This window comes from Takifugu flavidus, chromosome 10 (genome assembly GCF_003711565.1).
Source record: "Takifugu flavidus isolate HTHZ2018 chromosome 10, ASM371156v2, whole genome shotgun sequence".
Classification (NCBI taxonomy): Eukaryota; Metazoa; Chordata; class Actinopteri; order Tetraodontiformes; family Tetraodontidae; genus Takifugu; species Takifugu flavidus.
Window position 1 is genome coordinate 5,145,349 of NC_079529.1, and position 27,176 is coordinate 5,172,524.

At 40.5% G+C, this 27,176-nt stretch overlaps 1 protein-coding gene across 4 annotated transcripts in view; it reads left to right on the forward strand.

The window, feature by feature from the left end:
• Positions 1 to 27,176, forward strand: part of cdkal1 (CDK5 regulatory subunit associated protein 1-like 1) — a 138,680-nt gene that overhangs the window by 38,139 nt on the left and 73,365 nt on the right. For all 4 annotated transcript variants that reach the window (XM_057045041.1, XM_057045044.1, XM_057045043.1 and 1 more), the window contains 2 exons: positions 5,132 to 5,252; positions 14,472 to 14,575. In XM_057045041.1, the coding sequence (XP_056901021.1) occupies positions 5,132 to 5,252; positions 14,472 to 14,575 (225 nt within the window). The remainder of the gene's footprint in view (positions 1 to 5,131; positions 5,253 to 14,471; positions 14,576 to 27,176) is intronic.

The window sequence follows — 27,176 nt, forward strand, 5'->3', positions numbered from 1 at the left end:
TAGATTTCAAACAGTCCGTTTTGGTTCCATCTTCATTAAAAAATGGTTACTCTACAGGTATGTTTAGTATGTTCAGCAACTGTGTTTAATCAGCGCCACTGCCGGAACATAAAGCTGAAGTTACTACCTGCTGTAAATGGCAGGTTACGTCTTTCACCTCTGGTGGAGCTGCTGAGCTTGCACATACTTAATGATTGTAGATCACACATTACAGTCCTCTGCCCGTTGACACTGTGTTGATGATTTGTGAAGTGTTTGTCATGGCTGCGGTCTTGATTCTTTTTCCTTTGGGATTGTATTTGATTGCTTAAACAAATGTTATAATAGTTTAAGTAAATTATGATCAACAACAGCTCTAAAAATCACAACACAAGCCTAGAGAACACATTTCTCTTGTGACATGTGATATTTTCCCCATTAATACATAAATAGCACATCTCATTCTCTCTGGAGGAGGCCTTTGTATCTTTGTTGGACTCTTATTATTGATGCTTTCCCACTGAGATAACAGCCCTGGTTGATGCTTGTTCACAATGTATATATTTTTTTAGATCTTCTCAGAGATTGTGTAGATTTAGTGTGTACGTGTGGAAAAAGGCAGCACTGAAGGTTATGAAGGCTAATGTATCTACTTAGCTAGAGATCAAAAGGTATATGACATCAATATAACCCCGCGATGCTTATTTCTCTAAGATAAACAAACTGTTTTGCTTTATCTTTTTTAAAAAGCAAAAGGCCTCCAAAGTTTCAGGACCTGGAGGACGTGGAAATGAAGTGTGTCCAAGGAGATGCCTACATATTTATTCTAGAATCTGTTGTCTCTGGGAGACGGTGACCTCCAACTTGAAGTGACAATAGCTGTTCAGAGAAGGAATCATCAAGAACAAAAACACCTTTTTAAAATGCTTGCATCAGAGGGCGCTTAAGAATGACAGTGCTGTTTGCTTTAAAAGTAAAATATTGACTGACTGGCCATTTTTTTGAAGAACAACTTGTTCTAATAACATGTTATGTCTAGATGATGAAAGACAGATTTTACCCCTTCTTGTATTTTTACTCCACATCTTTGTCCCCAGATTCTAGTGCACCCCCATTCTGCTTTTTCTCAATCAATCCAGAGAGCCAAATCTAGGCCCACCACTTATGAGACATGTGATACAGGTCAGCAGGTCAAAATTGCCGCTCCCCACCTTTGATCCGAACATCCATCTCACTATCCCTTACATCTTTCATTTTAGATGATTTTTTTCAATCATCCATCCATCCATCCATCCATCAATCCATTCTTGCCTCCCATTTTTTCTTAGAATCTTAAAATAGGCTGTGCATAGTTATGAGTGGGTCGAAGAATAATAAGATTGGAAAAGAAAACACAGGAGATAAAGAGACACCCAGGAGGTACAGGATGCTGCATAACCTTGTTGAGGAGTTGATCTTTAAAGCACAGAAATGAAGATGAATACGGCAGCATATATCAGATTTGCTCCACTATTCAAAGGAACTATTTTATCTTTTCCTTCCCATTCCCTCCCTAGACTCTGAAATTGAATTTGGCTCTGAGTACCAGTGTAATTTCATGCTGATAGTGAGATTATTTCTTGAGTAGTTGTTAGCAATCACATTGATGGGGTCTTTTAGAAGCAAGCAAATGATTACCATGATTTTATAGTACAAAGGGAAAATCTTTTAATTTGGAAAAAACATCTGGGAACCTAACATCAGGCTCTTAATTGCTTCCTGCTGACAAATTGCTGTATGCGATTAGGTATTTATTTTTTTCCATGCAAGAGGAAAAAAAGAATTATTGTAAACAATATTTCAGAAGAGATGAAGTTTTAGAAGTAAATTCAGACCTTTTTGTTTTTAGCCTGAATTAATTTAGCAGACGTGGAGACAGATTTGACTCTAAGACCGTTTTAAAGCTGGAACGTTGAGTTTTTATCAGCGCTACTGTACAGTCAGAACAATTCTGCAGTAATGAGAACCTGCACTGTTGTGACAGTGTGCACCCTCACCAAACAAGTAAACACGAGTGGACATTTAATTGGAATTCAGTGTTTAATTAAAGGGTTTGATTGTTTAAATTTGAAGCTGTGGTGAATCTCGCCTGTTCAAAGAAATATTAATGCAAGGCCGAATTGATCCATCTGTCAACAGATGGAGTACTGGTTACTCAGGAGAGACTATTTGAGCACGCATGAATTTTAAATCCACTTTTCGTGTCAAAAGGCAATCACACAAACACCTAGCTAGAAGAAAGCGTGGCTGCATGTGTTTAAAGTCCCAGCTGTTTTCCACCTGGGAAGTTTTTCTAATTTCCTGGCTTGTACTGGGATATTATGACCGGTCACGCCTCACCGATTGGCTTTTTGTCCTCCTCCGGGGCAGATTGTCATTTTTATCTACCAATTGATAGCCATGCTTTCTGCCCTGAGCCCACCCTCCCAGGAGACCCATGTAAAGCGGATGAAAACAGGAAGACAATTCCATCCCTCAGTGCCTCCATCTCACACACCTTCTAGCCGGAAACGCATCACTCTCTCTTGGATTTGGAGGCAACTGCAGAGTTTCATTTGTTTCTGTCAAATGAAGTGGTCGTGAAGGGATAATGCCTACCTTACATTGCACAGTCCAAGTCAAAAACAATAACCATTTCATGTAGAAATTCACCGTTTCTGGCTGATTTTATCCAATTCAGAGCATCATCAATAAGTTTTGCTGTTGGATCCGAGAGTAGCGGGTATTTTACTCATTGTCACTTTAACTCTCACGTGTGTTTTATTATCAGGCCTCAATCATCTGTTTTTCTTCTTTACCATTTTTGGCATTATACTCTAGATGAGCTTCAAAACTATATTTAAGGTCCTGAGCAGCTCAACGCCCAGCAAGGACCCTGTTCCTGCTCCTTGTTTTCATTTATTTTTTTCCTTTCCCTAGTGGTTAGATGTGAAAGTATCCCATCCTATCATGGAAAAATGGTTCAGTTGTACCAATTTTTCAATGCCCCCTCCACCTTGTTTTTTTTATCGTAGGTGGACAAAATTTGGCAGGCACATGCGTCATAGGAGGATGCGCAAAAGGTCTCTTGACACCTTGACCTTAAATCAACAGGAAGTTGGCTATGTTGATTTGAGTGGTCAATTTCTGGCCATTTTTGGCTCATTTTGGGCTTTTTTCACACTTAGCATTTGAACAAACTCCTAGAAATTAGATCTGATTCTGTTGAGATGTCACACATATCAACATATTGAAGACCTGTCCATATAGGTTTGTTTTTTTAAAACAGATTAAATTTTAAATGTTTGTAGAGCATTTCCATGTGAACAAAAAACTCTTCAGCCCCTGTTGTCTGAGGTAAACAAGTCAGCCGTTTTGATTGGTCACTGTTTTATCCATCTTGGGTCGCCGTTGCCCAAAATAGCTTATTAAAGAAAATATTTCATTACACAAATATTTACAATGTGTTACATAATATTTAAATTCCGTGCTTGCGAGTAAATCAAAATGTGTGTGTTGTCTTAAAGAATAAGACAGGACATTTTGTTATTTTTGCTCGTCTGTTTTTGGCCTCTATGGTATTTACAGAACAGGACATTTTTTTCAAACTCCAGCCATGGAAAAAAAAATTGAGCCAGTTACTTTTAAAATGATATGTTCTCTCAATGTTGTTCTTTAGTGGTCCTGACATGTCAAAATACCCCAAATACTGTATACGCTGACTGCATTACAAACAGCTTCTTCTGCCTAAAGACATCGGCTGCATCTTGAATTCGCAACACAGTGCAGCTTCAACTGGCAGTAGAGGAGTTCCCATACGGGCGTTCAACATTACCATCTTAATGTGTGTGAAAGGAGCCACAGATGTTTTCAAAATGATTGTTCCCATGATTGTGAGTTATTTACTGTGTTATTGGTTATCTGTCATCAGTTAAAGAATCGGTTATAGTTAGTATTCCACTCAATGCCTCTTAAGCGCTTTCTGTCGCCACGTCGTGTCCATTGTTTTGACTTAAAAGCCTTCTAGCTTTTCATATACGCATAGATTTATGGTTCAAATTGGTACACGCACACTGCGAGTAAGTTATTTTTCTAGTTGACCCTTAAATCTAGTTTATTAGCTTGTAGTAGTTTATTTTCCCACAAATTAAGATTAAGATGGACTTTATTCATCCCCGTGGGGAAATTGAGTTATAGTAGCAGCGTATGCAGAGTAAAGAGACAGAAAAAAAAAAAAAATACAGATAAGATATATGAAGTATAAGAAATATGAGAAATCATATAAGAAATATGATCGCAAATACATCGAAAAGATTAATTAAACTGTTGTGATCGGTGCACCTTTCAACAACTCCCCTAATATTAAAAAAAAACCTACAAACTAAACTGCCAAATGCTCGAGTTTGAAACATTTTCAGTCCTTATCTCTTCCAACTCCTGACAAACTCAGCCTTTTTTAAAAATTCAAAGGAACATCGTTGCAGAAGGCTTTGGTGAGAAGTCCTGTATATTTCCCCCGGTGATGTAAAAGGGTAATTCCCAGTTATAGCATGACACCAGTGTATGCGGAGCGTTGGATGTGTTGACTGTATGTCTTGCTCATTTGTGATTCACTTCCTGCTGCTCTAAACCCAAGACGATTGTAAATATGTAGATTTGCACCATTTTCTGTCACACTGTTATGAAAACAACTAGACTTTTGTAAGTCTCAGCACAAACTTTGGTCTGAACATTGCAGAGTGCACAGGGAGGTGAAAGTACACGCAAATATAATGCATAATGTACGCCGGGGGGGTTGTATCTAGTAGACTGCAGTGGTTTCAATAAAACTTTTCTTATATTACTATTTTGAAATGCTGAGAGGTTTTATGCAGATTCGCCTCAACACTGTAGATGCAATAACCAACAATTTCTAATTAAAGTTGAATTGAAAAAATACATTTCTTGTGTTTTAAAGTTTTACTCAGTTCATCTAGTTAAAACTTGCCTATAACTTGAGTTAAGCCACAACAGCAAATGTTTGCTGTGTATTTCCCCCATGCTGATACCTTCAGGTGCACACTCATTTTAACATGCAACTGTCAGATATTATGAAAGATCATATTAATAAAGTTATTTCTTCTTCCACTTTCAGGTCACTCTGTTCGTCTATTGGGACAGAAGAAAGATGGAGGTCGGAGACTTGGAGGTGCCAGACTGGACCTGCCCAAGATCAGGAAGAACCCTCTCATTGAAATCATCTCAATTAACACTGGGTAGGATAGACACAAAAACAAGGCCTCATGCACGCTCACATGATGTAACCACAGCACATGGGCAGCTGGAATCTGTGGAATGGTCACATACAGGATCAGATAACCTGGGTAATGACAGGACCCTAAAAAGCTGAAATGTTGTTCATTAACCGGGCCCAGCTTTGTTGTGACGTCACCTTAATCCCGGTTTGTTGGCTTGCGCAGCGACAACAGGTGCAGGCGCTCTCCTCTTGATTTTGGGGGATATCGGATTTAAATGAGGGATTAATCGGAGCAGGAAGAGCATCATCATCCAAATTTTGGTCCAGTCTGGGCTGATGTCTGGGCTGCCTGTGCCGCATTTGTGTCACACATGTATGAATAGAGAAACAAGTCAGGGCCAGGGCACTGTGACATTTCATAATCAGAAACAAGTTTACACCATTGAAAGCAGCTTTAGATTTAAGTTCTGAGCATTATATGCTTGTTAGCTGTAATGTGATATTCTTTATGCATTACTCTGCACACTGGCTTGAAACCATCTAGTTTTTGTTTAGCCTGTTACAGCTGGTTATTTTTGCTATTATAAACTCTTTTCCCCTTGTACACCTATAGGGTCAAAGGTTATTGGTGCCATCAAAGTCTTCCTATCATCAAATGTGACACATTGCTTCAACCTTTAATCACATTAAAACTGTGCCGTGTTTGTGCAGATGAAAATCCAGCCTCTCTCCAGCAGGGGGTCTATATCTGATCCAGATGAGAGCTTTGTTTTTCACGAGGGTTAAGCTGGTGACGAGCAAATCCCTTGTTTTTGCCTCGACTCTTTTTAGAGGCTTGAGGATTACTCCGATATTTTGATTTAGGTGATACAGCTGTTCAGAAATCTCCCCCAAATTACACTCAGGGTGCCATAAATCCATACTTATTTTGTGCTTTTCTGCGATTTGGTCAGTGATGTCATCAGTTTCTTGCCTGTGTTCGTGCTAAGGAAAATAGGCTGCGCTTAATAGAAACGGACAGAGCTTTGTGTAAGTCAGAGGCACAATGAAGCGTCTCAGTGGCTGCTGGTGTAACTGTCCCGCTGTCATTTCAAACCATAATTTGTTGTGTGTAATCACACTGTTAAGGGTTGGATGAGTGGAAGTCCTCAAAAAGATGGATGGATAAACATATTACCCAGTGTGCAAAATGGAAAAAAAAAGCCATGAATGCGTGTACGCTGGAATACAAAATCCCTTTAGCCGAGCACTGCCTGACACGTTAGCATAATACCATTCCATATATAACACAATTTATTCACATTTTCAAATTCCAGACATTTCTTTTTATATCCCAGTTTGGTTTAGCCTGATTTGATCAACCATTGTTCCTCTCTCCCTTCACTTTATTAGTGCAGATCCTCACAGCAGGCCAGCAGGGGGCTTCACATGGGACCGCCTATAAAAAAAATTAATTCCATGTTCAAATTGACTTACAATATTAGTTTCATTACATTGCATATTAATTCATTTGCACCCATTAAATTCAAATTTAAATGGCCTATTTTTTTTTAATCAAGTTAATTTTATGCTTCCTAGAAAATAATTTAAGCATAGTTGAGTTCGGGTTACGATGCCCTCTGGCTTTGGTGTTGAAAGAGCTCTGTCAGGTTCCTCCTGAACATGCACAAATTGTAACAAGTCAATTTTCTGAACAAACCAATACATCGTATGGTTAGTATCGTTAGGGTGTGCAAAACATCGGTTTTATTGCTAGTATAATATGCCAATAACGCAAACTTGAGACGAGACTAATGGCCATTAAGGATATATTGGGAATATTAAATATTTGATACAATCTATCATGATTACCTTCTTGGAATTTTGCTGCAGTTGTTTTGAGTGCATTTTTCTGTTTTGATTTGTACATGATGATCAGTTCTTCAGACTTAATTAGAAAATGCACTTTGTGCGCAACAGTTGCTGCTTAGAAATTCTGCCCATGTTTTTTTTCTTCTTCTTCAAAAAACAGTTCACAAGGCATTTTTGACCCTGAAAGGATGTCAAAACAACATAATCACTCTCTACTTCCAGGGACCTTGAAAATCAAAAATGTTAACAGGCTTTTGAACATCAATTTGACACAATAGGAGCTTCGAGCTAAGGTTTTAGAGGAGGTTGTTTTCTTTGATTTGAAAGGGCTTTTGAGATAAGTAACCTCCAAAGTTTGATTTGGAAAACTAAAATGGAAACCCTCTTTGACCATTAAAATGTCACATATTAAACTGACAAGTGGAGTAGTGGGGAACAGAACCATAGCATATAAAGAAAGAAGCAGAGAAGAGGAAATAGAGTTGGAAAGAAACATTTTGCTGGATGTTTTTCAATACAAGATGAATCAGATTTTCCGCCCTGCTTATTTTTGCCTTTGACTCCAGCAGCTCATGGTGGACATGTGTTCTTTAATTGGTTTATTATCCAGATAGCATTTAGTTTTGAATTGTTCCTTTTTTTCCTTCATAATTCCTCTTAATGAAAACAGATCAGCCTGAGGGCAAAGTTCAGTTTTCATGGGCTCCGGACTAGAAAAAGCCTTCACTCAGTCTTTCTAATGCTTCCTTTTGTGTTCCAGATTTATGATGCTTGCTATCGAGATGCAAGTGTGTGCGTTTTGCCCTAGGCTGCACTAACGGTCGCAGATTAGGCTTTGTATATGCCTACATCTGTGTCGTGAGTGATGTGAAAGCCCTTTTTTGTGAACTTGTGATGCTTAGTGCCATAAACAAGGAATCCACAGCCACTCAGTCAGCACGGCTCATTAAACTTGTGTGATCATTTGTTGCTGATTGTGTGAACCATTGATATTTGTTGAATAGTTACAGCTCATTTAATTTAATTGTGTCTCTCATCTCATGGTCTCTATTATGGTCACATTTCAGCAGGCCTGATATCTATCATTGTTACGATGATGTGATATAACCAGTAACCCAACACAGTGTGGTAGTCCATCACCTTCAGTCCGGCAGGCTGATGGGAGAAATGGCCTGTCAATCAGCGGTCTGAAAATGTATGAAATGTGTCTTAAAATTGCTCATAAACTCCAAAAGCTAAACATCCTAATTTCGATAGCCCCTTCAATTAAAGCTGAAAATACATTTTATTTGGAGTTGAAGTCATTGTGATGGGTACATTCAGAGTTCTGCTTGCTCAGCTGTATTTTCACCACAAACACTGCGTCTACCTGTCACTCGTCCCCTCATTAATGAACATGGCCCAAAGATACTGAACTTCCACTTGGCAGCAACCTGGAGAGATGGCTTTAACTTTTGGTCTATATTGAGCACATGTTTGCTGATTATCCTGCGGTGTTGTCGAAAGCTAAGGGTTGCTCACAAGCATGTTTGCTAACCCGCTCTCCACTTAAGGGAAGCTATAAAATCATGCACTAGCCACACACGGTTGAAAGGGTCTTTGTGTGTCTTCACACCCTTTGTGAGCATGTTTGTGTTCGAAAGACGGGCTTCCAGTGAATAAGTTGCTCCTTTCCTGTGGTTTTGTGACGTCTGCCGCAAATCTCCATCCGTTTCAACACCGACCGGTTAGAATAACAGGCCTTATCGACCCTACTGTTGACATTTACATTGACTTATGTTGAGCATTGAAACAAAGATGCAATATTCAGGACTCTACGTAGCCACAGAGCTTTAGCAGTATTACAATAGGCAAGGCAAAGTTCATAATGACTGTAGAGCCAAACATACACTGTGGGATTGTAATAATAATCATCTACTTCTCCTTTTTTCTCAGATCAGGATGGTCAGCGTTTAACTGTAACTTTAACATTTCTCTTAATAGATTAATAGCAATTACTGCGTTTATCATCAGTGGTGATTGTCAGGATTTACAGGAAGCACACTTTATTGACAAAAGTCACACATCTTTCTTCCCTGTCAGCACTTAAATCACAAACATCAACACCTCATAGTTACGATCCTTTAGAACGCTTCTATTAGCATACCTTACAACTTTCCACACTGGATTCTTTTCATAGTCCTCCTTGAATGATTTCTGCTTCCAAAACGGTCAAACTCATCGTGTTTTGTTCTTGTTACCGGCAACCTTGGTGTGCAAGGAATAAATCAACAATAGCCAAACCACTAATTCATGTTGGCGCACGTTATTGTTAAACCTTTCTGTCATTTCTTTTTTTTTTTAAGAAGCGTACTTGGGAGTCTAGAGAGGGACAAAGTAAAAAGGGGGGTGAGATAGGAAATCGTTAGCAAGTAAAAAGCAAATTGAAACAGGCCTCTGTGTTCTTTTGTGATTTGAAATCCTCAGTCTTCAACAGGGGCCCCAGTGAAGAGCTTTTTTTTAAGCTCAGATGCCACAGAAAAATAGCCTGCAGCAAATGGTGTGTGGTCAAATTAAACGGCGTGTCCGCTGTCACCCAGACCGACGGCGAATGGCTCAACGGCCGGTGTATGTGTGATATTTCATGTAGATCATTTGTCCACATCAGTTTCATGCTGCTCTGCCCGACCGTGCTTTCATTTTGTGGCTCTGTGGTCAATGGTCTCATCTTCTTTGAGCGGAGCAGAAGTGAAAATACATGATGTGAAAAAGAAACCAAAATAAAAGGAGTGAGCCGTGTTTACACACGTTTCTGATCACGTACTGTGTGTGATCGTTGGCATGTGTGGATGCACTGTCTTGCACTGTCTCTCTTTTGATTCTGTAGATTACACACACACACACACACACACACACAAAAACATAACGGTATTACCACTTTCTTTTCTATTTTGTTGCCGACACACACGCATGTGATTATATGCAGACACGCTCACGGTCAGTGAAGCACACACACCCCTAGCTATGTTCCATGGTGGCCTTCCCTGCTGTTTATCAAACCAACGTATGGGTCGTTTTCAGCTCCACTGGTCTGAACATAGTATTCCATTTCCCTCTTCCCCACTGCTTAACACACAAACGCACAAATACATGACATACAGACGTATGCACACCCCTGCGCACGCGCCTCCTTCCCACTCGCTCACCAGGAGAGTCCCCACTCCCCATAGTAAATCCAAAAGATTGATGTGATTCCTCGGACAAAATGAGATTGTGTGTCATTACAAGGCATTACACTACAGAACCCCCGAGAAACTAAATTAGCCTAGAATGTCACGGCAAACACAGTTTATACACACAACAGATTGTCTCAGAGATTATGAACAGAACACTGTTGTGCTTGTTTACTACTGCACGGTCTTGGAGAAAGAGTCGTTGTTGGAATAATTGTCAAGAATTCAGTTCCGATCTGAACCCAAACGATGTCAGAAGTGTCTCTGAGTGGCAGATGGACATTCTGCCTCCAGAATAAACGTGTGTGGTGGAAATAGCAGGTAACCAGAAGAGAAATGTGTCTGCTGTCATAAATATGAACACATTTCGACTTGATTTAAAGACGGGCAGACGTGATCAAATCAGCTCTCTGAGCAGTTATTTCCATTTTTAGATAAAAATTGTAACCTCAAAAAATTCCAGCAGTTGACAATAAACATTCTTCTCTAAGAACAATGAGCCGCCTGACACAAACACCGTCGGCAGTAAAAACAAGAAGTTGGGTCCTACGGTTCCTCTGTAGACACGGGTTTACAGTTTCACACGCCTCTATCACACACATGCATGCGCCTTCACACACGCGCACGTACATGCATAGTCTGCCTCTCTCCAGTCAAAACAACAGTGTGCTGTGTTGGTTGTAGAAAGATCAGCATGTGACGAGTTTAATATAACACACAAAGTGCTTTCAGAGCTCAGCGTCGGGGAACACGAGACTAAAGAGCATCGCCAAAAGATTTTCACACAAACACACAAAATACATAAATTCAACACAATGTGGAGTATCGGTTTAACAACTTTATTACTCGCTAATTAAGTCCAAACTAGTGGACATTTCTAGTGTTCTCCCTGTTGACAATAATCTGGTCACAACAGATGATCCACATTGTCTTGTGATTCTCTAGTTGGAAGGAAAACCTTTATCCACTCTGAGGTTCTGGGATCTCTGGGTCCGGTTTTCATGAAGCATCTGTAATTTGCTCTATGCAGATTTGCCTCCACTCTGATCAGTCTCCTTGTTACAGCTGCTGGAACAAAGCCCCCCCTCATGATGCTCCTGCCCCCACCCTGTTTCAGTGTAGGTATGGTGGTGTACAGGTGTAGAGCAGTCTTCTCTGAGGAGAAGCTCCTGCCTGGTCACTCTGGAGCTCTGCTACAGGGCTCTCTGGGTGGTCCAAGCTGGTACTGTTTCAGACCGATGGAGGCCTCTGGGATTTTGGGAACCTTGGATGCAGCGAAACCAATGATGTCAATCAGTTGACTTGAACACAGATGGACCCCGGTTAAGGTGAAACATCCTACAGCCAAATTCAAGTATTTTCTTTTAAATGCAGCTTTTTTTAAAATGCTGTTTATGCTCTTTACATCACTTGGTTTTCCTACTTTTCTCCATATTCTTTTTTTTAATTTTACATTTGTGTGTTTTTCATTCATCCCAACCTTTTATCATGGCTAAAACACTTTGGATGCTGATTAAATAATAAATAACAGTCTTAATTTGAATGCAACCATCTTTCATCACATTGGATCAAGGGCAAAAAAGAACTAACAACTTTTTGAACAGCTAATCATCTTCTATTCATTGCTTGTAATGGCTCTTCCCTCTATTGTCCCACTCTTCTTTGTTTCTGGATTCAACCGTATTTGACTTTGAGATGACATTTAGAGTAAACTTAGAGGCACGAGGCTTTGTTCACCACTGCGATCCCAGTTTTTAAGATTTTATTTTTTTTTGTTCTCATCTCCCTCTTCACAAATCCTCATGGTGCATTTTGTTTATCCACAGAGCAGTTTTTAATTAATGTCTTTAATATGCTACAAATGGGAATCTGTCCTGGGTGAATTATTGCGTGTCGGTGTGTGTGTGAGTGTGTGTGTGTGTGTGTGTGAGTGAGAGAGAGTGAGTGAGGATTGTGTTTGGCAGGAGAGGCGTGCACAAATGTATGGAAAAACCTCCCGGTTTTCCTCTTTGTTGCGTTTTCAAGGCTGCAATCTCATGATAGGCTGCGGCTCTCGCTCACACACACGCACGTGCACACACAGGTCGACAGGGGAGGTAGCCTCTCTTATTGTTTTGTTCATATTGTTGAACTTTACTGTTTGTCAGGTACAAGAGCTTCCTCTGTGTTTTAATTAACTGGGACTAAGAAGGGCAAGGAGACAAAACAAAAATGGGAATGGATGGAAGATTAATACATTTTGTTCTATATTGTCATACATCATCCCTTTGGAACTCTGGCAACACAAGTGCTTTCCAGTTTATGCGCACAGAGAGCGACTACTGTTGGTGTTAGGGGTGCTGACTGTTTGTCATAGTCACTTTAGACTGATGGAAGGGTCAAATCTGCTAATATATTGTTGTGATACTGGACAAATGCTCAACACACACACATACACACACACACGCACACACACACAAAGCAGGCCACTGGCTGTCTCTTGAGATTAATGTTGGTGTGATCCACTGAGCTGGGCCTGATCACATTAAGATGGATGGACCCCCTGGTGGTGTGTGTGTGTGTGTGTGTGTGCGCGCGCGCACGGGGCCCCATCTGCCTGTGTTTTCTCCACTGCTAGGTCCTGTGACCTAGCTGCCATCCTTGGTGCCCTCAACAAAGATAAGAAATACCCTGTAAGGGAGAGATTCTATTGTATATAGAGAGCTCCGTTGTCTTTCATTTTAAGTTCTGATGCTATTGACGTTTCAGTGAGTACTTACTAATCGATGTAGGCTCAGAACGAAACTGCTTCTTAAAGCCATTTCTGTAAATGTGCAGCATTTCAGCTAGTTTAATCATTATACCTGAACATTTGAGGGCAGAGTTTCATGTGGTCATTCTGCGAGGAGATGGCCATCATCCGAGCAGAGGCTGCTGAATCAGAGCGAATCTTCTGAGTGATATCTGAAGATGTTCAAATCTGCATTAACAGAAATGGCACATTGCATCTTACTCATCGGGGGTGTTTACATTCTGTGATCACAGCTGACTTTACATCATCTTTCTGGACATCAATACATCCGTTATGATCAAGCTGTGCATTCTTATTTATCATTGGAAAACATGTTTTACTTGAGAAACTAGCGTTTGTAGTGTTTGTACTGTTCTTCACACTAGTTTCACGGTGCCTGAGTCTAGTCTGATAAAAACAAGGTTCTGCAACTAATTGGAGCGTGTGACAGACATGCACGTCAGTTGTGAGTGCTAAATGTCAGAAAGCCAGTGTACAGTGTAATTCAAGTCTTGTCTATTTGTGCGACTAATAAGTGAATCCAAAAAGGGTACAATGGGGACTTTCATTTAATTTTTTTTTCTTTCACCATTGACTCAGACAGTTGAAATAAAAGCCCTCTTTATCCTAAACAAAGGCTTCCCTAAAGTTGATACTACGCCATGCTCTGGATCTGGTTTGAGGCAGTATTTATCTTTGTTGCCCTGTGTTTTATGTCTTATATTAATTATTCTGCTTCATAATCCAATCCCCTCCCTTTCACGGTCAGTTTGAATTCAATATCTCAGAAACAAAACACTGCATTGAGTCTAATCTTGCGCTGCTGAGAGACAGCTGTCCATGGTTATTTTGGAACTAGCTGGAGTCCTTATAAACACTTTAGAAGAGAAAGAACACTTTGTTTCCCTGCTGTCTTTTCTTGCCTCTGCTCAACTTCCAAAATGTGCATGAAAAGACTTTATTAAATATTAAAGTCTGTCTGAGGGCTTACTATGTTCTTCTCAATTGCACCTATTTCCACAGTTGAGATAATTTGATTTAAATGAAAAAAACCCAGCGGTTACAACCACGAGCCTGGTATTGTTTTCACTGTGTGCAACACCACAGAAAAGTAGTCTACCAGGTGTCAGCGGACAGATTCCATCAACGAGACAGCCCCAGCTGCATAAAATGAAGCCATAAGTGTGAATTACTCCCATCCACTAAGTCATGGGGTTAATCTAGAGATCGTTTGCACTCAGGTTATGGGTTCACAGCAGTTGTCACATATTATCTTCTTTGAAGGCCTTATAGTGCAAGTGATCGTTCAACAGGTAAAACTTGCACATCTCTGCTGGCAGCAGTGAAAATATAATATATCCATGCATCCTTATCTGTCTCATGGTGTGTGCATCTTTCATTTTAGGTGTCTAAACGCGTGCACCTATTGTAAGACTAAGCATGCACGAGGAGACCTGGCCAGCTATCCCATTGAGGAACTCGTAGAGAGAACAAGGCAGTCTTTCCAAGGTCAGTAACCCCCCCTGCACACACACACACACACACACACACACACACACACACACACACACACACACACACACACACACACACACACAATGTTGTTCATGGTTTGTCAATATTTAAATGGCAATACCAACTTTGGATTCAGCAAATGCACTGGCTAACATCCTGCCAAATTATTACAGGACCAGATATAAGATAATGAGGTTCTTCTCAATTTTAATGTGAAAAGGAACAGCTGCTGTATCTTGGCATCTGTTCTTGAAGAGTTATCCCGCAAAAGCCCAACTGCACAGCAAGCCGTGTCTCTAATAGAGCCCCAGGCAGGTCAGACAAGGGCGCGTCCTGCTTACTGACTAAACAAGTCTGAATTTCTGCTCATTTTCCTTATAATGCACATGCATGTTCATGCATTATTAGTTGGAAAAGTGACTGTTTTTCAGTGTAGGTTCTGTGATTGATGCCTATATTAATGCAGTGATTGATGCATATGCTACAGAACTAATTTTACAACCTGCGACATCAACCCCAGTGTTGAAAAATATGCCAGCCAACGTTTTATTTATCTATCACCAGTGTATAGTCATTTCGCTGGTTTTATAAGCGTTAATGACAGTTTGCACTCAGCTGCTTGTTTGGTTTATAAAAGAGGAATATACCCTTGAAAAGGACACAAGTTTTTAAATCCCATCCAAAACAGTTTTAAACAGCTGCCTCCATGCCACTGCAGCGCCTGAGGGTGGGCAGTCAAGGGCAAACTTACCAGCTGCTGAATCTGGTGTGTATATGTACACACACACCTGCGCTTACAAAAGTTATGCTATTACAATTTTAACTAAAAAACAAACAAACACACAGCCGGGACAAACTTGAGAGTCAATGCATTAAATTAACATTCAGGTTTTAGAGACACTCACAAACATGTTAAAAAAAGGTGTTATTTGATATTCAGTGACTCAGAGTTAAAGAACAGCTGAAAAGCAGGAAGTTCAGTTAGGATGTCAAACACATGCACGCGTGCGTGCGCGCACATGCGTGTGTGTCCGTTAAAATGCAGGAAACATGAGTCTGAGAGACGGTTAGTTGTTGTTTTCAAAACAGAGAAAGAGGAAGTTGGGGGTTACCGCCTGTCATGATTTACTGACAGTTGGAATAAGTGTGCAGGGATGGCTTCAGTGTCTGTCCACTTTTATCTGTGGTGGTTTCAGGCCAAACCAAATTAACGTGAAGCTTAACTGATCCTTCGTGTTTGTTCCTGTAATAAATGCATATTCAGTCGGTGGGAATCATTTATTATTATTGTGATTATATTTTTTGACTTAATTTCATGGTCTCTCTTACTTTTACACACACACAAAAACACACACGCACACGCAGAGGAGTGTGATAAGCAGGTTTCATCTCCGTAATAATGGCATTCACACCCTCGAGGCATCTGACGCATATTTTGTATGTCAAATTATAATATATTTCTTTTGTTCAATAAGCAGAATCATCGACCACATTTATGATTTAAAAGCGCACTTTTTACTCCATCAAATATTTGTGTTAGCTTTGGAATTGCATTATTTTTCTCCTCTCTCCCTCATTCGCATTCCATTACCTGCCTTTTTCTTATCTCAAACAAATTGAGCTGCACAAATAAGCTGAAATTTGATTTGCCATTTGATGTCTCAAATAAAAACGGCCACAAGTATGAATGCTAATTTTGATTGGCTAGTCAGCTTTGGGAGTGTTTGATTGGTTTATCCAGGGAACTTTGTGAGGATTTATGGGATTTATTCAAATGCGATTTGGGTAAATAGCTTTATTTCCAGCCGGAAAAAGAGACAGTGAGCGAGTGCACAGCTTTTAAAGTAATCTGAATTATTCAAATGTACTGTATGAATGTATAATTTTTAACATCACAGAGGTTTGTTAATGCATGCAGGTAATGGAGGCCGGGATGTCATCGGAAATGACAAGGGTGTGGGTGTGAGCGAAGGGGTGGGGAGGATGTGGAACTCCACAGGCGTAGGTTTGTGCCTGAAAGAGAGACGCTAGCAATGAATGATTAGCGTGTTTCAGAAAAAGAAAAAACAGGTTTAAAGTGGCTCAAAGGAGTGAATATTTAATTTAGCTGAACTCATGAGTTCCAATGAGGAACTTGGAGAACTTGGCGTTCCTTATCACTATCTCCAAATCAGGACTGATTGGAAAGCAAGTGTTTTAGTACGTTTTGCCTTTATAGTCTCCTCTTTGTTGCTGCTGAGCTGACAGCATTGAGGTGTTTTCCTGTGCACCAGTGATGGGCTATAAAAGTCTTCAGGACGACTGAAGGGCTCCTATAATTTTGTGGACGATTCTCCTTGGATCATTTTAAATCATTGGTGTAACAGAATGTACAGTAAATTACACCAAATGCTGTGGCTGATCCAGATGTGATCAGACTTTTAGTCTTGTGTTTTAAAAAAAATATCTATTAGTACTGGCTGCTTGTTGTTCAGCATTCACACGTTTAGTTTATTTAGAGGTGGCCTGTTTTCATGTTCAGGGATCTCCGGATGATTTGTCCTGTTATCTTAACGGCTGCTTCCTCGATGTAATATTCTAAACAAACCACAAGGCTTATTGATGCACACGGGCTCCATTGCTTCCACCTTTCCCGCTACATAAATTTTACCCCTTATGTCAAAGTAGTTGATCCACCAGATCCACCAGAACTAAATTCTCTGCAGTAAAATCAGAGCGACTGCTAGGTGAAGCTAGCATCCTATAGCATTTCGTCCATTACTCTTTCCTCTTCATAAATAAAATATCAAAGGAAATCCCCCCACTTCCATCCTCTGGTCTGCTTAACCCCCCCTCATTCCAGCATGACTGGTGGCATTACAATCAAAAACAGATATCATCAACCGTGACAGACTTTAGTTTCTGGGTTCCAGCTGGGCGACATTTGACAGATAGCGGGGTGTATGTGGGGGGTAGCTTGTTGGCCAGCGTTTGTGACAGGTATTCACTCGCGTTTACCTCCGTCGCTGCATCTTTGTGACACCAGGACACACGAGGCTGTCATAGTTTGCTAGAAATGATCCGTATTGGGCAGTATTTCTTTTATAGTTCCTCTCTTCTAGTCCAGGCTTAGTGAGTACTTTTGAATTTAGCCTTAGATTAGAATAAATTAATAGAAAATTAGATGAAACCTCTTAAGGCTTAAGGCCGTCCTGGCAGGCAAAAGAAAAAAAAAGAAGTGTGTTCTCAAGAATTAAGAAGTAGGTGACACGCAGAATCTAATTTTAGGGACTGACATGATCAGGTTTTTTATTCAAATGCAGTTAGAACTCACAGGCAGATCTGCATGCATATGTGCCAGCCTAAATGATATGCTTGTCATTCTTAAATCGCCCTTAAACAGCCAGAATTAAGAAGATTTAAAGAAAGCTGGCCTTTAATTAGTTTATTGTGTGTGTGTAAGAGAGCCAGTAGAGACATGTATTGATATGAGCTCATTGATCACAGTTGAGTCGCTGCCATTAAAGTGGCATCTATTGGAAAGATCATGTGCAAAACTGCTGAGCAGGCAAGCGCTCCCTCAAATTTCCTGTGCGCGGCTGTGGGAGTAGTTTATTATGCTCTAGGAAAGGTCTTGTGGAGCAGTTAAAAATGGATTTTCTGAGTCTCACCCAGGCTGATAAGCTCCTGATATTTTTCACGGCAGCAGAAGCATCTCCATGTGTCTCTTTCTATCTGAGAAATGGCCTCACAATTCAGCATTTTTCTCGCAGCGCGGTTTTTCTGTAGCTAACAAAACAAAGTGAAAGAAGCAGTTACCAACGTTTGCCATGATTCTGAGGCAATGCAGGTCTTTATCTCAGATTCTGTCTGCATGGCACCAAAAACACCTCCAAACAGTTGCAAAGTGGCTGAATTGTGAGATCTTTTGAAAGTCATACAGCCGTAACTAAATGAAGGCTTTAAAATGAACAAAAATTATATTTGCAGTTTTTTCCCCCTTATTTTCCCAAATAATATTTGTGTACTGTGTCAGACGGGGAGGTCATGTGATGTAAAACCTGCTAAACTGTGCAAACCTGAACTGAACGTTCTCTGAGACACATTCAAACGTACTGTAACTCCATGAGAAATCCACTCAGTTCCATAGAATGGTCCATCTGTCACCAGGAGTCCCGCAGGGTCCTCAACTGACTCCCATTCGCCGGCCTTCGCTTCATCAGGAGTTAGATTACGTAACCAAATGACGCCGAAAGACATTGCAAAATTTTGAAAGTTCCAACATTTCCAGGTCAGAGATGTCCATTTCTGCCATTAAAGCAACAGTCTGTACAGTCATAGTTATGTGCACAGAACTATGTTTTTAATCATGTGTCATCATTTTAGCTGCTTACGTCTCCTCATTAGTTCATAAACACATGGCAGAGATGGAAACATGAGTCAGCTGACTGACCTGGACAGCAACCTGAACCACATCTTTGTCTCTGGCCGATAAAGTTCAACTAAAACGACCCCCCCCCCCCCCCCCCCCCCATCTGCTTTTCAGTCTACTTGTTTGACCTTTTTTGGGGGTCTGGACAAAAAGAGACAGCTGAGGGCTGAGCGACTGCACCGTCCCGTCCTGTGATTCAGTGCCAAGCTGGCAGCAGAACCCGTTGAATAGGGGGCCCCTTTTACACAAAGGGAGCAGGGGATACACACAGAGAGCTCACACTCCATGCCAGACTGCAGGCCACCAACTGCACACCTGGCACGCTGCTATTATGTCACCAGTGTGTGGTTGTGTGAGTGAGAGATTGTGTAAGTCCTGCAGACACCATCTGCTCTGTCCTCTGTGAACTTGTCCACATTCTGTCTCTTTAGACAAGCAGTGTACCTGTGTTTTCTTTATCTCGCCTCTATTCAACCATCAGTCTGCTCTGCTCTCAGGCTGACTGCGAAGCACATGTCTGTCATTCTGGTTCTTCTCTTCTTTATTTATTCAAGTGTATACCTCAAGACTTTAATGACTATAAAAATAACAAGTTTTCCCCAGCTTTTAGTGTTATTAGTTTGTTGAATGTAGTAAAAGTGGCTTTAGATTTGGGTTTGTGTTTATGTTGAGCATTTCCTGACTCCTGTGACTCATAATTAAGGAGGTATTTAATGTAGTTGTTGTTTCTACATCACGTCTCACACACAGGAGTGTGTTCTGTCCCGCTTCTGTGTGGGGGAGGGGAGAACAGATCTCCAGTCAGTCAATAGGTGGCAGTAGGACACTTAACATCCACACTCGTCAACACACTGGCCTTGTCCACACACACACACACACACACACACACACACACGCACATTCCCGGAGAGAGAGGCTGTTAAAATGTTTAACTGCTGTAAGTGTTCGGACGTCCAGTTACAGAAGCTACAAGGCTTCAGCAAGTTGTGAAACGGCACTTTTACTGTTTAGACTGAGGAGCTTGATTGTGTGGATTAATTGGGATTTAATTTGGCTTCGCTCAGCCCCTTATTTTAACTCCTCAGGGTTTACTTTGCAGGGTCTCAAATAAAAACCTGTGTCAGTTGCAAGGATTAACATTTTTGGACAGAAGCAGACGTCTGGCACAGAGACTTTCAGGAAAAGTACTGCCGCTGCTGGGTGGTGTGCTGATCCCTGGCATTGATCAAATACCAATCAGCTTTGCAAATCACAGGACATTCAGAAGATTTTCAATGACCAGTTATGGTCCAATTTACAACTTACACAGTATAGCATCCACTTTCTATACACAATACAGAAAGATTTAATGCCTGTACCTGTCATGTGCGAGCGATGATTTATTTTTATAAATTATCATTTATTTTCAAGGAGAACTAATACATCCTAATCTAAATGTCGGTGTGTCATTAAGCTGCTGGAAATAGACTCCTTTTACCACGTATTATTGTTTTTATTCATCTCCCACATTCAGCTCTATTATCAGCTATTGTTACCCGTCTCAACTGTCCCATGTCCTGGAGTAACTGGGTAGCTGACTGTATGCGTGTGATGGAGAGCTACATGTCAATTGGCCCTTGGGGATAAATAAAGATGTGTAATTTGGATCTTTTGATGCAACAAATAATTTCACGTTGACAGAGGACTGTCTTAGTCCATTTGTCACTATGCAGTCAGACACTCTTCCAGTTTATCCTGACAAAATTAGATAACCCATGTCTGTGGAATTAACCCCGGCAGGCAGAATGCTTATTATTGGTTTTTGCCAACTACTGTGAATTATTAGATTGATGTATTTGTCCACTGTACTGTAGATTAGCCAGAAACTGTACACTTCTCTGCATTTTAACAGCTTTTTGAAACCACTGCCTGTGGGTCAGTCTGCTTTTTTCTCAAGATATTTTTAAGAGGAAAAGAGGATTACTGAGTATCTCATGGCCTATGTTAACTATACCAGCTGTTATACAATTACCATAATGTAATTTAACTGGAACCACGTTTATAGAAATATCTGTACATTTGACCAAATTAGGTGTTTCTTTTAAGGTTGTTGGTTAGATAAATGCACCATAAACACCCCACATATAAACACATTCAACACACATATCGTAATTAATTGCTGATTTTAACTGTAATTAACTTGGAGACTGCATCACTGTGATCAACACTACTGATTACCTGTTAAAGAGGCACGAGTCTTAAGAGAGCGTCTGATGGAAATCTCAGCTGAGACACACCATCAACAGGATTGTGTCTCAAGAGGGTCATGTTTTTAATCTTTTTACATATTTATGAAAAAATTTTTTTTACTTATTTAATAGAAGTCAACCTTTTTCATGTTTTAATTGGAAAATTCCATTGTTGAATAAATTTGAGTATCGGCACAATTTGACAGATATTACGCAACTGTCCCACTTTCGCTCTGGTGTTTGTCTGTTTTCCTGTCTGAATCCATTTCATCACCTCAGCCCCAGTGATGTTTCTGTCATTTGCTTGTTCTCTCTGTCTCTCCCTCTCACACACACACACACACACACACACACACACGCACGCACGCGTCCATGCATACTTTCACAGTTTGTGATCTTTTATCTTTTTCCTATCAATTCTGTCTCCTCTGCATTCTCATTGGTTTGGATTGATTTTTTTCCAGCCTGACTCTCTGTGTGTGTGCATCTATCACACATAATGACCTTTATCTATCACTCTTTCACGGATCATCTTGTCAGATGATCTCTGCATTCATGGTGTCTCTCCAGCTATTCTGTCTTTCAGCACTCTCTGTACAGTTACTTCTTTTTTATTCTGTTGTTTTTCAGTCCTCTGTTGTTAAATTAATAGATAGAAACACCAGTAATGAAAGACTGAATCCAGTTTACAACCTGAAAACAAGTATGCGGTACAGTATTGTACAGTGCAGTTGTATAAGCAGTTTCAAGTTGTTGCTTATGCCAGGATCAGGCTACACAAATTTAGCCCAGACACAGACCAACGTTCACTGTCGTGCCTGATTATGAATTGTCGGATCGTATTACAAATGTCTTTACACATTGTAGTTTGACATAATCAGAGACAGGCAATTGGGCATCTTGGATGCTTCACCACCATGACACCAAAAGTCAGAATTAGTTTGTCACATGTCCTCCAACTGTTCTTAGACATCCCACTTTGTCTTGCCCCAACGAGCTGTGCCCTCGCTCTTGGCAACAGCACACCATGTTCAGGCAGGTTGTAGTTAGTGTCATCCTGCTAGTGTGGCCACTCACCGGTACATGTCTGATAGCAGCGCTCATGAAAAACAAAGAAATCTGATCCAAATCTGTCACTCTCACCGTAGAGTGGTTCCTGCTGCTAAATTGGTCCTTCTGAAAACGCACATTGCAATAAAAGCTCTGGAATTCATGATAACAGGCTATTCGTTTCCTCTTCAGTTTATTTCCTCCACCGTACCCCATCCAGTACCCCAAGCAGCTCAGGTGACCCCCCCCCAAGAAGCAATACTGCTGTAACACTGAAGAACAACCCCATGTCCTTTACATGCACTTTTACTGTGTTGTACAATGTCTTACATTCTCGTGTGTTTGGTGTGTGTGTTATAATTCCCTTGTGGTATATATTTTGATACCATCATGGGGGTCTCTTCACACCCCCTGCAGGAAGCAGTTCTCACATAGTAGAACACCCGCCAACATAGCTACGGGCCCCCGGTGCTGGGTGGCATGAGAGAGCTACGGGGGGGCAGCTGATGCGCACACGCTCGTACTCACACAGACACTCGCTCTGAGAAATATCCTGCCAAAGGTGGAAACGATAAAACATGTCCTCTAGTAAATGTTCCCCCTAACTCTTTTTAAGTGAAACTCTCAGCGCTTCAGGTTGTACTTGGCATTGCCAACCAACAAACAAGCTTTGTTTGTTACGCTGCAGTCTAAAAATATTAATCCGCCTCCATGTTAACGTCTACACATGCCCCTCCAAATAAATGTTACTGCATGGAGCGTGTGCGTGTGTCCATGTGTGCTGGGAGATGTTTTTCAATGTGGTGGACTAAGATGTTTATGTCAGAACAACCCGGTGGCTTCTTTTAAAGTCTCTTAAACACATATACTTAGAATATTATCTGTATGATCTCCAACCAATATCATATTAAAATAACGGAGCCCACACAACCATCATTTTGTATATTTTATGTGGGGTCCATAGCTGATATGCGAACTGTTAAGCAGGAGTGCTGCTATTTGAGGAGTCAGGGTTATTATTCATGACACTTGGACATAAGGGAGACATTCAAGTGTAATATTTTAGTTTTAATTCTCACCACTAATCAGTTTTCTTGAAGAGTTTCTGTTTGACCCACACATTTAGATTTTATCCTGATCGGGACCATGGAGATTATGCAGACAATAAATCATTTTGAGGTGTGCACTTGCATTAAATAAGCACAACAGTGTGGTTTCCTGGTAAAGCTTAAAAAAAGGAAAGATTAGTGAGTAAAAGTACCCTATGTTCTTGGAAATGTTCTTCGAAATATGTCTCTATATGTTTCCAACACTGCACAAAGTATAATGAAGGAAAGCCAGTTGGTCTAAGTCTCACACACTTAACATGCAGCTTTGTTCATGTCAGTGCATGTTGGGTACATGTCAGAACATGCCTACAGACACGCGCCTTCTCTCCTTCCTTTTTGCGTCTTTGAATGTGATACTCCATTAATAATTAATTATTTTATGGAATGTTACAACACAATTTATTCTACTCTTTCTTTAGTGGGGAATTTTCCAGATGAATAATTAAAGATTGATTGATGTCGTGTTTTTGTATCTTGTGAGTTTTGCTGCTAGTTCTTAGCCTGCGTGTGTTACCGTGGTGACATTTTGCTTTCTAACCACACTGAATGTCAGTGCGGATCTTCAGCAAAACAAGCCGCCGAGTGTTTCTGCTTGACTGGACGGCCTGTCGCCACATCTGTCACTTTGCAGAACGGCCTCTGCCTGATTCCCTTCGACCCCGCTTGCACGGGAGCGGGTACGTTGGAGGCAAAACTCCACAGTTGGCTCCCTCCCCAGCAGCTAGAGATGGGTGCAGAAGGCTCACACATATATTCAGATTCTCGTCCTTTAGTGCTGACACATCCATGGTCAAACCTGCATAAAGGTGGCCCAAAGAATCCATTCATGAAGGGAGTGTATGTTAGAATGATGAAGTTTCAACATGTATTGAAAGAGCGCTGACTTTGACACATAACTCACGTTTGGTTTTCACGGCCTTTTACCGGCTCTTATTCACCTCTCTCACTCGCTGCACTAACGATTCATCTGAGTTCCACTGATTTGTTTAAATATTCTGGGCTGGAACGGTGAATACAAATGAATGTGTGTTTATATTCATGCATTCTGAAGTAGATTCATCAGTAATTGGACTGAACAACAAATATTTAACTGCTGAAATCAGACAATTTGTATTTGTAGCGATGGATAGCCTGTTTCCACGAGTGGCACTTTGTGGTATTATTTTTCGACATATTTTATCCTCTTTGGTCTCTTTGGGCTGCATATAAACTAATTATGCTTCAATTAATACTGATTTTATATGTATAATTGCCTTATGAAAAATGTATTCATCAAACTATTAATTTGGTTTGTTGCATATTTAATTAGGCTTTTTCTTCCTTTTTGAGCCTGTGTTATTTTCAAACTGCAGACTTTACTTCTTACAGGATTTGAATGCCTCTTTTATCTTTTGGCTACTTGCCTTTGCCAGGTTTTAGTGTGAAATGAAGTTAGATCAGGGTTCAGAGAGAGCATCGTTGCTGTAAAGTCCACCAGGCATGGATGGATGGATGGATGGATGGATGGATGGATGGATGGATGGATCAGCAGCGCCGTAAACACGAGACGCAGTGTGACAAATCAAAGTGTCATTTTTTTGAGAGCTGCCATTGTCTTTCCTTAAATACCCTGACAGGTACCAAATAAGCAGCTTTAAAAAGAGGCGTATTACCCTGGGACATGTGGGAGAATTTGGTTTGCAAAACATTCCACACCCTCTCAGAAGAAAAGGTGAATGCTTTTAATGCAAAATACAGAAGAAAGCAGGCAAGACGATGAAAATAGTGGAACCTGAATCTGACTCTGTCTCGGTACATTAACTAGGCAAACAAATGGAAGTCATTAGTTAAATACAAGCCTTTAATATTCCATATGTTTACATAAATGCTGATAGGCTGATAACACATGTACATGTGAGATCCACCAAGTCGTCACACACAGAAAAGTTGTATGCATTAACAATTTTAATTAAGCAACGGCACTACGGGCATGTTTAGATGCGCCCACGTGCACACTCGTGCACACCCACACACTGGTTAAATGAATAACAAACACAAACGGAATGCCTGCTGGTGGCTCATGAATATACAAGGATAAATACTGACCAGACATATTATTATTTAGTAAATGAGTACACAGACGGGCACAAGTTCACATACACACACATACATACATGAATGCATGCACATACACACAGTGCTTAAGAAAATTGGGTCAACAGCCTTGCATTAGAAAGAGTTAAACCTTATTATCTCTGGTTAATAACGTAACTACAGCTTTGTGTGCGTGTGTGTGGGGGTGTGTGTTTGTCCACTTCACTGACTTCATTGACAGTTGATATTAACCGCTACAACCTCAAATGAGTTTTTAATAGTGTGTCATTTCCATATACAATCTAAATTGTGGCATTTGTGTTTGTGTATTTGAGCTTCTGCGAGTACTTGAGGTGGGGTCCTTATATCAGCCTGAGTCAGTATGATACAGTATATACTCAATATGCATCTCTCCTGATAGCATCTTTAATATGCCCCCGTCTCAGAGGGTCGACTCACTTTGGACAGCGTAGATAAACCATGCTCTGTGGAATTATGTTTTACGGCATCAATCAGTAGCATTCCCTCGAATTCATGTCAACCCTGAACATATTCAATGGCTGTTGACCAGTGTGTCCATTTGAGCAGTGTTCTTTCATGTTTTGAACACGTCAGCATGCAGTTTATCAATTCATTGATACTGCTCAATACCTGACCAACCCGTGTAAATAAGACGGGCTCTGGCAGGCTGTCTGTATTTAGCAACAGAGGAATGCATTATGACATCAAAGCGTTCTGGTCCAGTTCTACCCAATTAGATTCAGTTTCTCAATCTAAGCATCCCAGAGGTGATGGATCTGCATATAACCAAGAGGCACAACTTAATCCAGCATTCCTCTCCTGGCTTTTCTGTTCAGATTGGACACACTGGAGTATCCCTGAAGACAGCACCCCCAAATTAACATGCTGAATATTTAGCTAATGTCTTGGTCAGATTACGTCTGTTTCACGTATATTTTGAATTACAACAGACTTGAGAGGTTTCTTTCTGGCAACAGTCTGTCAGGTTTTTAGCTTCCCTCTTGTTCTGTGTCACTCTGTGTTTTCGATTGTTTGAACCTTCATGAAGTAATGATTACAGACATGTGGAGATTGTAATTTCCTCTAGAAAACGGTGTAATGTCAGTTTACATATATCCCAAACTTCCCTGGCAGTCTTTATATACACAGAAGCAGTTTCTTAACTTCTTTTAAAAATGAATTATTTATTAAAAACTGGTGTGCTGCACATATCAAAATATACACTATCATTTGGTCTCTGCATACCATATTTTTTACTATCTTTGTGAGGACTTAGCCATAATGCATTCTGCATCTCAAATCCTGATGTTAACCCTGCTAGTTAGAATTTCCTCACTCTAGTCCTTACTATATAGCATGTACAGTATATAATATACATATACTTGAACATCTATCAATTTGAGGACTCAATGACAAAATGTATATTCCTGCCCTTTTTCTCTCATCAAACGCAAGTAAAACAGTAACCCGAAAGCCACAAACCGTCTTCCTCCCAAAAATGTCCGCACTTTGCTCGTAAAATGTCTATTTTCGTCTTCACTATATACAAATCAGAGAAAGTGAGAGAGAGAGAACATAAAAGAGGGGATGTGACTTCTCCTCCAATTATTCTCGATACATTTTCTGCACAAACATGCATGCCCATAAGACACCCCCACATGCACATGCAGCGCAGTGTGCTTGCAGACCCTCTGCCAATTACT